Source organism: Piliocolobus tephrosceles, unplaced genomic scaffold (assembly GCF_002776525.5).
Source record: "Piliocolobus tephrosceles isolate RC106 unplaced genomic scaffold, ASM277652v3 unscaffolded_21844, whole genome shotgun sequence".
NCBI classification, from domain to species: Eukaryota; Metazoa; Chordata; class Mammalia; order Primates; family Cercopithecidae; genus Piliocolobus; species Piliocolobus tephrosceles.
The window spans coordinates 5,277-17,290 of NW_022304137.1; the positions used below are offsets into that span (position 1 = coordinate 5,277).

At 39.8% G+C, this 12,014-nt stretch overlaps 1 protein-coding gene across 1 annotated transcript; it reads left to right on the top strand.

Moving 5' to 3' along the window:
- Nucleotides 1–2,490: 2,490 nt before the first annotated feature.
- Nucleotides 2,491–11,345, top strand: LOC113221214 (zinc finger protein 484-like; the record flags this gene model as incomplete). Its single annotated transcript, XM_026450560.1, has 5 exons — nucleotides 2,491–2,535; nucleotides 8,093–8,219; nucleotides 8,509–8,601; nucleotides 11,129–11,173; nucleotides 11,273–11,345. Coding segments are annotated over exons 2-5 (245 nt in total), but the record flags the coding sequence as incomplete, so codon positions are not given.
- Nucleotides 11,346–12,014: the final 669 nt, after the last annotated feature.

Genomic DNA, 12,014 nt, shown 5'->3' on the forward strand with positions numbered 1-12,014 from the left:
TGTGTAGATTTATCAATTTCTCCATGTAATTTTGTCAGCTTTTGTTTTATGTATTTTAGGTTGTCATTCAAAATATGAATTATATTTTCCTGGAGTACTGGTCTTTTTGCTATTACATGGTACTGAAATTTTTGCTTAAAAGCTTAAGAGTCTGTAATCGCAACACAGTTTCTGTCTATTTTATTAGAATCGTTTGGCAAAATGCATTTTAGTATAACTGAAATCTAAAAATTACAGGTTTAAGCACCTCAGAGTTTATTCTATCAAGCAAAAGAAGTCTGAAAGTATTCATTCATGGCCTAGTGTCTTCACAAACTCATACACCGTTTCTTTCTGTTCTGTATGTCATTTTCATTTTGTGATTTTCAACCTAACATTACTTGATGGTTCCCGAGATTGGCTGGGGTTGCATTAAGTGAGTCAGCGTTCCAGGCCAGCAGCATGAGGAGGTTGGGGAGGAAAGGGGCACTCACACCTTCTCCTTTAAAAAATGCCTTCTCAGAAGTATCACCTGTATCTTTGTGGCCAAAGCATAGTTTCCTGGTTACACTTAAGGTAGGCTGGGAAAAGAGAGTCTTAGTGTATCCAGCTAAGAATTCATGTTCTGTTATTAGGGAAGAAAGGATGAGTGAATGTTGGAAGACAGCTAGCTATCACTGTCACATCTCCTAAATACAAAAGCCAAAATTTATTTGTCCTTTGCTTTTTTCATCCATCTTGGCATTCAACCCCATCAGCTAATCCCCACATACATTCTAAGATGTTACTCTCTCCTGACTCTGTCTGATTTCTCAGTTTTTATTGCTGATACCTCTTCTTCAATACTAGTAATTTTTCAGATTCTTTTCTTTACATTCTCCTTTATCAGGTGTCCTCTCAAGCAGTCTTATTTACTCACATGAGTTTAGTTATTAATTATCTACTGGTGACTTCCAAATCTTTATCTTCACTCTAGGCCTCTGCCTAACTTGCTGTCTAACTTCCTTCCTGTTAATTACAGGGATTAAACATGCCTGCCTACATGTTTAATCCCTGTAATCTCAATATGTGCAAAACATAAGTGATTTTATCTGGTTCCCTTTCTCCAACCTTTTCCCATTCATCAGTCTCTACTTCAGTATATGACACCATAATCTCAGAGTATACAAAACGAATACTTGAGAATTTCACATTAGTCCCTCCTTTTTCTTACTGCATCTATCAATTCTAATTACTATCTACACCAATTTCTTTTTCTATATTCCTGTTAAATAATATTTTCCCCCCAACTTAGGTGTTTTATTCTTTCACATGAAATATTGCCTGGACTTCCACTCTTGCTCATTCAAATGTATTCTCCATGCCATTTCTTGATAGTCTTTTTTTTATTTTTTATTTTAAGCTCTAGGGTACATGTGCAGGTTTGTTGCACAGGTAAACATGTGTCATGATGGTTTGCTGAACCTATTAATCCATCACCTAGGTATTAAGCCCAGCGTGCATTAGCTCTTTTCCCTAATGCTCTCCCACCCCCCACCCTTCTCTGATAGGCCCCAGTGAGTGTTGTTCCCCACCCTGTGTCCGTGTGTTCAGCTCCCACTTATAAGTGAGAACATCAAGTGTTTGGTTTTCTGTTCCTGCATTAGTTTGCTGAGGATAATGGCTTCCAGCTCCCTGCATATCCCTGCAAAGGACATGATCTCATTCCTTTTTACGGCTGCATAGTATTCCATGATGTATATATGCCACATTTTCTTTATCCAGTCTATCATTGATGGGCATTTGGGTTGATTCCATGTCTTTGCTATTGTGAATAATGCCACAGTGAACATATGCATGCATTTATCTTTATTATAGAATGATTTCTATTTCTTTGGGTATATAACCAGTAATGGGATTGCTGGGTCAAATGGTATTTCCACTTCTAAATCTTTGAGGAATCACCACACTGTCTTACACAATGGTTGAACTAATTTACATTCCCACCAACAGTGTAAAAGCGTTCCTATTTCTCCACAACCTCACCAGCATCTTCTTGGCAGTTTTAAACACAAATTTAATCATCTTTTCTCATAAACACCTTTCCTTCACTGCATACAGACCTCTCATTATGCAGACGAATTTGTAGTTCCCTGAATTTATCATGTATTTTCCTGTCTTTATACCTTTGCTCAAAATCACTTTGCCCTACTCTGCTTGCATTAAACATGTCACCTCCCAAGGACTAAGCTTAAGTTTCATCAGCTCTACAGAACTTAGTCTTACACTCCATGTAGAATTTTCTTCTCTCTATTTGGGGTCATGCTATACTTTGCGCATCTCTTATACCCTTTACAATCTCTGAGACAAGTGTTGTAAGTTCTTTGATGTCTTGAAGCGTATTGTGTAAAGTTGTGAAGATGTTCACAACATAAAGTTCTGAACATCTTGCTTAGTAAATATATGGCAGGTAATTCCTAAGAATTACCTAAGTAATTATGCTTAATAAATGTATGGCAGTTAATTCCTTTTTTATTTTTATTTTTTTCAGATGTCTTTCTTAACTACCAATGGCAGGTAATTCCTCAGAATTAAGTTTAAGAGAATTTAAACAGAGCCTATTTTGTTTTCACTGGATATTGAATTCAATTTTGACAGCTCTTTCCCTTCAGCACTTGAAAAATATGGTGCCACTTCCTTTTGACATCTGTGGTGTTTAATGAGAAATTCACTCTTGTTCAAATTGCCCTTTCCCTACAGGTAATGTGTCATTTCTCTCTGACTGTTTTCAAGTTCTATTCTTGAATTTGGATTTTATAAATCTTACAATGTATCTAGACGTGGATTTATTTGAGGTTTTCCTTTTGGAGATTTGGTCAGCTACATTTATGCCTTTTACCAAATTTGGGAGGTTTTCAGCTATTATTTCTTCCAATCTTTTTCTGGTCTCCCATCCTACTTTTTCATTCCTTCTAGGACTGATGAAATGATTGTTGGCTGTTCTGTTATTGTCCCAGTGGGTCCCTTAGGCTGAATACAGCCCAAGGGAATTGATGAAACAATCATTTCACCAATTATTTTTTCTACTGTTCAGATATGGATAACTTCTATTTATCTATCTTACAGGTAACTGAGGTAACTGATTCTTTTCTTTGAATCTCCATTCTGCTGTTGAGATCATCCAGTGAGGTTTTAAATTTCATTTATTGTATTTTTTGGTTCTAAAATTTTCATTTTGTTCTTCCTCATACCTTCTATTTCTTTGCTGAGAATTTGTATATTTCCACTTGATTCAAGACTATTTACAGCTGCTTGTTGCAACACTTTTAGTTAGCTACTTTAAATCCTTGTCAAATAATTCCAACATCTGATTCATCTGAGTGTTGCTATCTGTTGATGCTCTTTTCTCATTTGATTTGAGATTTTCCTGGTTCTTAAGACGATGAATAATTTTGGCTTTATTCAGGACATTCTAAATATCATGTTATGAGACTCTGTTTTCTCTTTAAATCCTCTATTTTAGCAGTTGTCAACACATTTAGGTTTAGAGTACGTGTCTTGGTCTGTTTTTATGGGCTGTAGTTCAAATTCAACTTAAGTTTTGAAAGTCTTTGCAGTTCTACTTTGGTCTCCCTCATTTTTGTGCAACCCAGAAGGCAATTTGAAACCTGGACAGTATCCCCTACCCTAGTTCAGCCCTGAAACCTTTTTTCTATGTTGATTCTGATTGATTTTATACATGGGCTGCTCATAGGTGTGCCCAGGGCATCATACACATCTTTAAGGAACCCCTTTTTATAACTTTCTCCATAGTCCATCTTCCACTCTCTATTGGAAGGAGAAGGTAGGTACTTCTTTGCTGTCATTCACTTAATTTGGGGTAGGGTTAGCCAACACAGTCTACATAATGCTGCTGGAGAGGCAAGAGGGGTGCTACCTCTCTTTCAGCTAATGCAGTTGGGATGGTTGAGAGAGCTCCACCCCACCGTCTTGGAGTCACATTGTTTGGTGAAGAAGGCAAAGGATGCATCTTTTGTAGTTTTCACCTCGAGTATACTGTTGTGCAGTAAAAGATTAACTTTGCCTAAAGAGAGGTTTGGCTTTTGCACTCAGCTCCTGGGAGGTAACCTCTAAATCTTTGGAATGTCTTGCAGGTCTTGCTTGGGCCATGCAAGATGGTATATAATGACAATGTGATTACAGTGGGAACTTTGGGCCACACTGAATATTCTATGCCAACATGTGGTTTATAGTGGGGTACCTTTGGCTGTGCAATATCAGCTCTGGAGGGGCTGGAGACACAGCCACAATGGGAGTCATTCATGTCCACATGATCACGTCTCAATGAAAACTCTGGACATCAAGACTCAAGTGAACTTCCCCAGTTGGCAATACTCCATGCATATTATCATCACCCATCATTGCTGGGAGAAGTAAGTGCTGTCCATATGACTCCACTGGGAGAAAACCACTGGAAGCTCACACCTGGAACTTTCCTTGACCCTGCGCTAAGCACATCTTCCCTTGGCTGATTTTGATCTGTATCCTTTCATTGTAAACCCACTGTATAACACCATAGCCATGAGTATAATGGCTTTTCTAATTTCTGTGAGTTCTTCCAGTGAATTATGGAAACTGAGGGTGGTCTTGGGACCCCTGACTTGGAATTGGTGTCAGAAGTACGGGTGATCCTGGGAAATCCCCCTGCTTGCAGTAGGTGTCAGAAGTGAGGGTGTTCTTGGGTACTTCTGAACTTTGTAGGTATGTGTAGTCAAAAGGGCCCATCCTGTAGTGCTGCCCTATTTCCAATTATTTGACTGGAAAATGTATGCTTTGGGGAGGCCTTTTTTGTCTGTGCTCACTGGTTCTTCCAGGTTGCAAGCTCCTCTAGTGCTCATTTTGCAATATGTAAGAGCTCCCTCTCTCCCTCTAAGCAATCCTAGGGAACTCACTACTGTGTTGTTTTTTAAGTCCTTAGGTTCTACTTTCTTTTCTCCACCAGTTAGTCTTCTGATAGATGCTTTATGTATTTTTCTAGATTTTAGGTAATTAGCAGGAGGAATGGGGTGGAATGTGCTCTTTTTTTGTTTTGTTTTGTTTTTTAGAACCAGAAGTCTCAATCCTTGCTTTTAACTCGAATGTTTAAGGCATTTACACTTAATGTAATTACTAATATACTTGAATTTATATATACTACCTTACTATTAGTTTTTATTTTTTAGTTTTTATTTATTTATTTATTTATTTTGAGATGGAGTCTCACTCTGTTGCCCAGGCTGGAGTGCAGTGGTGCAATCGTGGTGCAATCTTGGCTCACTGCAAGCTCCGCCTCCCAGGTTCACACCATTCTCCTGCCTCAGCCTCCCAAGTAGCTGGGACTACAGGCACCCACCATCACGCCCGGCTAATTTTTTTGTATTTTTAGTACATACGGGGTTTCACCGTGTTAGCCAGGATGGTCTCGATCTACTGACCTCGTGATCCGCCCGCCTCAGCCTCCCAAAGTGCTGAGATTACAGGTGTGAGCCACTGCGCCCGGTCTTTTTTATTTGAACTACCTATTTTTTCATTGCTTTCTTGACTTTTTATATTACATAATTTTGTACTCTTTAATTTTTTCCTTTGTTTACTTATTATAATTCTTTTACTATCTATTTGTTACCCTAGATATTAAAACATCCATCTTGAACTTACTATTTTATCTCCTTAATAATGCTAGGATACTAAAACATTTTAATTCTATTTGCTGCCTCCCACTTTTGCATTATTATTTCCATGAATTTAAATTCTGCATATATTTTAAACCTCCCAGAATAGTACTGTTATTATTTTGCATAGTCAATATTTGCAGTTTTGTGAAGAGATATTTGAAGAGTTTCTTGAATCCTAAGGGTTGATGTCATTCATAGCCATTACTTTCTTCAAATATTACTTCTTGCCTACACTCTCCTCTTTAGCTTCTCAGACTCTGATAGGTTATACCTTTTTACTATGTCACAAATATTCCTAATGCTCCTGTGGTTTTTTCTTTAAAAGAAAATCTCTGCTTTAGTGTGGATATTTTCTATTTACTTCTCTTCCATTTCAGAAATTCTGTTTTTTGCTGTTAAACCTGTATAAGAACTTCTTAATTTTAGATATTAGATTTTTCAATTTTTGAATTTCCATTTGATTCTTTATTACAAAAACCAATTCTCTAAAGATAGTCATCTTTTCATCTAATTCCCGTTCTCTGTGTGACTGTTTCTATTGAATTTTTTCCTTCTCTGATTTTGGATATGTGGTCCTATCTTTTTTTGTTTGTTTGTTTGTTTTAAACACCGTGTATAAAAAGTTGTAGGCAGGGCTCATACCTGGGAGACTGAAGCAGGCGGATCACTTGAGCTTAAGAGTTCCAGACCAGCCTGGGCAACATGGCAAAACCCATCTCTACAAAAGATGGAGAAATTAGCTGGGCCTGGTAGCATAAGCTTGTAGTCCCAGATACTTACAGGGCTGAGACAGGAGGATTGCTTGAGCCCAGGTCGAGGCTGCAGCGAGCAGTGTTTGTGCCACTGCACTCCAGCCTGGATGACACAGCAAGACCCTGTCTAAGAAGAAAAAAAAAGAAGAAAAGTTGAACAGGATCTGGATGGTGTTATCTTTCCCCACAGAGGATTCGTCTTTCCTTATGTCAGCAAAAGGAGGGAAGGGAGAACACGTACATCCAGTCAGGCACAGTGTTGAATCAAGGCTGGGTTGAAGCTCTGCTAAGACTCAGTTTACCTCTGGATAACTTTGGCTACTGAGAATTTTCAGCTGAGAGTCCTTTTGTCCTCTAAAGACCCTCCTCCTGATAGATGCCCAACTATTTTCTTAACAGATACTAGACTTTTGCTTTGCTCTTCAAAGGCTGTTTGCTTACAGTTTTAGTCTTCTGCCCTGTATACCCTAGAATTCAGTAAATATCCTGAGGGGAAAATGGCCATGTGTTTGAGTTATGTTAGTTTCTCTGTCAACCAGCTGCAGCCTTCTACTGCATTCTCCAGTAGACAGGACAAAACGAGAATCCAGCTTTTGTCCACACCCAGAATTGGTAAATGCTCCCACTGTCCAAGTGACTGAATAAGTCAGCTTCAATCTTCAGTATTCTCTCCTCTCCAGTCTTAGCCCCTATATTTCTTGTAACCTCAGCAGCTTTCCAGTGCTTTGAAACAGATGATTTCAAGTATTGCATCTGGCATTTACAGTTCATTCTTGAAAGAAGCACTGGACTGCCAAGCTACTGCATCCCATCTGGAAATAGCAGTGCCTAAAAAGAGCCCTCCCCTTCATACACCACATAGTTTACCATTTAAAGTGTACCATGTATTGATTTTTAGTATATTCACTCAGTTGTACAACCATCATTATAATCACTTTTAGACATTTTCTTTATCATCCTGATGGGTGTGGGGTAGTATTTGTAGTTTTAATTTGCATTTCCCTACTGATTGATGATGTTGAGCATCTTTTCATATGCTTGTTGACTATTTGTATATCTTCCTTGTAGAAATGTCTATTTAAGCCTTTTACCCATTTTTAAAATTATGTTGTTCATTGTCATTGAGTTGTAGAAGTTCTTTATAGTATATTGTATCACATACACTATGGAATACTTTGCAGCCATAGAAAAGGATGAGTTCATGTCCTTTGTAGGGACATAGATGAAGCTTGAAACCATCATTTTCAGCAAACTGTTGCAGGGACAAACAACCAAACACCGCATGTTCTCACTCATAGGTGGGAATTGAACAACGAGAACACTTGGACATAGGAAGGGGAACATCATAGACCGGGGCCTGTGTGGGGTGGGGGGAGGGGGGAGGGAGAGCATTAGGAGATATACCTAATGTAAATGACGAGTTAATGGGTGCAGCACACCAACATGGCACATATATACATGCGTAACAAACCTGCATGTTGTGCACATGTGCCCTAGAACTTAAAGTATAATTTAAAAAAAAATAGTAAAACTAAGCTAAATGTAGAATAAAGGATACTCTAGACCTGCTCTAAAAATAAAAAAATAAAAAATAAGGTCCTGTCTTGTTTCCATTCTGTAATCTTATCCTTCACATTGAAAGGGTTTTTTTTGTTTGTTTGTTTTTTACAGGAATCAGTGTCATTCAAGGATGTAACTGTAGACTTCAGTAGGGATGAGTGGCAACAATTAGACCTTGCTCAGAAAAGCCTGTACAGAGAAGTGATGCTGGAAAACTATTTCAACTTGATCTCAGTGGGTAAGCACAGCTCTGCTGGGTACATAGTAGGCAGCACCTAATTGAGTATATATTTTTTTCTCAGTAGAATTGCTGAAGTCTGTGTTTTCTGAGGTATGTGGGACTTCTAAAGACTGCAGGACATCTAAAGTGTGTAATGGTTTTGTCCTTATTTTGTCCCATGTTCTTAATAATTTCTTTTGGGTCATGTGAATATTCCTCTGTTCCCAGTGAACTTTTTTGGAAAACAAATGGAATGCTTCATTGTATGGCCTCTGAAACCAAGTCCTCTGTCATCTCCTGTTAACAGGATGTCAAGTTCCCAAACCAGAAGTCATCTTCAGCTTGGAACAAGAAGAGCCATGTTTGCTGGATGGTGAGATCTCCGGTCAGAGCTGTCCAGGTGAGAAGGGAACCAAGAGCATGGCAGACAGTATGACTCAGCTGTATTTGCACTGGGAGAGGCTGTGCACAACTTTGCACAACTTTGCTGTGTCATTAATATGACTTTTAGAACTGCTTGGATAGAGCAGTTATTAGACAAGGACCCTTGGATATCTAAATGCTAACTCCACTTAAGACCCCTTCTCATATCAATGCCTTCTTCTTTGCTTGGCTTTTTAGGAGGGAATGTGCTACAGTTGCTGGTTCTTTGGCTCATGTCACACCCTACTTTCTAGGGTCCTGCTTTCTTGCTTTTTTCTGTCTTTCCCTAGAAAAGTTTTATTCTTTCTACCTCCATCAGGGTCTTAGATCATTTCCTTATGCATTCAAATACTCAATAGATCTACCTTCTTAAAAAATTACTGTGCATTACAACTTCAGTTCCTGCTGTTTCTTCTCATTTTGTCTCTTTCCCCTAAGTGCCTCAGAATTGTCATCTAGGGATGGGCTTATCTGAAGTCTCCCCCATGCCTCTTCTCTGACTGTTGATTTTGAGGGTATCACTGACATTTTATTCCTACTTGGCTAGTGCAATACAACACTGACTTGATCTTTCTAATTTATTTATTTTCGTACTTTCATATCTTACAAAAAGTTTTTTTAATCTCATATACAGGTATATCCTGTACAGATTAAGTTAATAATTATAGCCTTAGTTTTTAGTCAATATCATCATCAGTGTGTTTAAGGCTCTCCTCTTATTTTATTTATTCTTTGTAATCATCAGTCTCCATACTCAGTTTTATCCTTCCAAGAGGCAACTGTTCTAATATATTTGACATGTTTTGCCATTTATCCTTAAATTTGTGGGATATTTGTAAAATCTGAGTTGTTGGCATTGTTAATTTGTAGAAATGGTACTGTATTATATATCATACTCAGTTTTTTTTCCTCAAATTGGTCCATGTTGCAATGCATTTTTCTTTCTTTTTTTTTTTTTTTTTTTTTTTTTTTTGAGGCGGAGTCTTGCTCTGTCCCCCTGACTGGAGTGCAGTGGCCGGATCTCAGCTCACTGCAAGCTCCACCTCCTGGGTTTACACCATTCTCCTGCCTCAGCCTCCCGAGTAGCTGAGACTACAGGTGCCCACCACCTCGCCCAGCTAGTTTTTTTGTATTTTTAGTAGAGACGGGGTTTCACCGTGTTAGCCAGGATGGTCTCGATCTCCTGACCTCGTGATCCGCCCGTCTCGGCCTCCCAAAGTGCTGGGATTACAGGCTTGAGCCACCGCGCCCGGCCCGCAATGCATTTTTCTAATTTCTACATATCATTCTGTAGTGCACATACATGCCACATTTTACTTGTCCAGTTTTTCAGCTACTACAAACAGTACCGCAATACATTTCTTCATGAATTATTCTTATTGGAAATGAGAATTTCTTTTTTATCCTTTTTTTTTTTTTTTTTTTTCTGAGATGGAGTCTTACTCTGACCCCCAGGCTGGAGTGCAGTGGCGCAATCTCGGCTCACTGCAAGCTCCGCCTCCCGGGTTCATACCATTCTCCTGCCTCAGCCTCCTGAGTAGCTGGGACTACAGGCGCCCGCCACCACGCCCGGCTAATTTTTTGTATTTTTAGTAGAGATGGGGTTTCACTGTGTTAGCCAGGATGGTCTCGATCTACTGAACTCGTGATCCGCCCGTCTCGGCCTCCCAAAGTGCTGGGATTACAGGCGTGAGCCACCATGCCCGGCCAGAAATGAGACTTTGTTAAGGAAGAGGAGTGGGCTTGCTTTATCATTGGGCATACTAATATTTAATATGATGAGGTATAAGCACATTGTTTTCCAGATTGGCTGTGTCACTCTGTAGTCCCTGGAACTTTGTACAAGGGTATTAGGTTTCCCACATCCCTATCCTTACCTAGTGTTATCCAAATTTTTAATAATTTGGCTAATCTGATGGGTTTTAATTTCTAATTATTATTTAATTTGTATTTCCTAATAAAATACTTTGAACATCTCATTCTGTATCCTTCATTTTTGATGTTCAACTGCTGACATTTTCTTTTTCTTTTTTTTTATACAGAGTCTCGCTCTGTTGCCCAGGCTGGAGTGCAGTGGTGCAATCTCGGCTCACTGCAAGCTCCGCCTCCTGGGTTCACGCCATTCTCCTGCCTCAGCCTCCCAAGTAGCTGGGACTACAGGCACCTGCCACCTCGCCCGGCTAATTTTTTGTATTTTTAGTAGAGACGGGGTTTCACCGTGTTAGCCAGGATGGTCTCGATCTCCTGACCTCGTGATCCGCCCGCCTCGGCCTCCCAAAGTGCTGGGATCACAGGCGTGAGCCACCGCGCCCGGCCTCAACTGCTGACATTTTCTAAGCCTCACCGCTCTCTCTTTTTCTCCGCACACCTGGACAAACTGAGAAAAAAGCCCATGTATTCCCTCCATTGGTGCTGGGAAATTCCAACTACATAAGGGAACAGTTAGCCTAGCCCCACCACCCCCGCTCTAAACCCTAAGACAGCCCTTTCCTTGCTCACTCTAGCCCCATCTGGACCTGCTTGGAGCTGTCCCCAGAAAGCCTCATTATGTGAGTAGTGAGTCTTTTTATACCCCCTTCCTGTGTGTGTCTCATCATCACTCTTGGCATCTGAACCAAGTTTGGGGTGGGCTCCATTTCTCCTTGCAGGTCATTTCCAGCTGGGCAGTGAGCAGGATGTCAAGGTAATGATCACCCCCACAGGGGTCTTTCTTCTCTTCCCAACTGGTTATACTACCTGCTGGCAAGTATGCACTTTGCCTCTGTCCTATACATAACTAGCCTACATTAGGAGTTATCGTGGACATTTAGGGGCAGGTGTAAGGGCTTTGGGTCTTCCTTAAAGTTGCCCAGGGCCATGTGTCTCAGCCCACACCTATCTGTGTCTCAGATTATGTGTCTCAGCTGCAGCAGAAGCTCTGAGTGATAAGTGGTTCATGGGAACAACTTTCACTCTAAAACCGTTATTTGTGTGTCTCAGTCAGGCGTTGGCCCTGTTGTATACAGCACTCAGGGGAAAGACCAATACTGTCTGCATATAAGGGTCCGGCTGTTTGTGTGAAGGAAGACAAGATACCATGTAGCATGCCAAAAGCAGGTGGCTTGCCTTTCAAAATGTTGGCATCTTCTCTTGGGTTTTTACTTTTCCCTCTAATCTATCTTCTCAGATAATTCAAAATGTCATCTTGGAGTTTTTTACTTTTCCCTCTAATCCATCTCTCAGATAATTGATTCTGCTTTTCTAGCTATTTTTCTCATTTAGAAAAGCCTCTTTCTTACCTCCCAGTCATATCACCTACAACCATGTTTATATTTTCTCATGTCTCAATTATTCTAATCCTATTTGTGGTAATCCCATTTTTTCTTTGTCACTATTTCATCTCAGATGCTG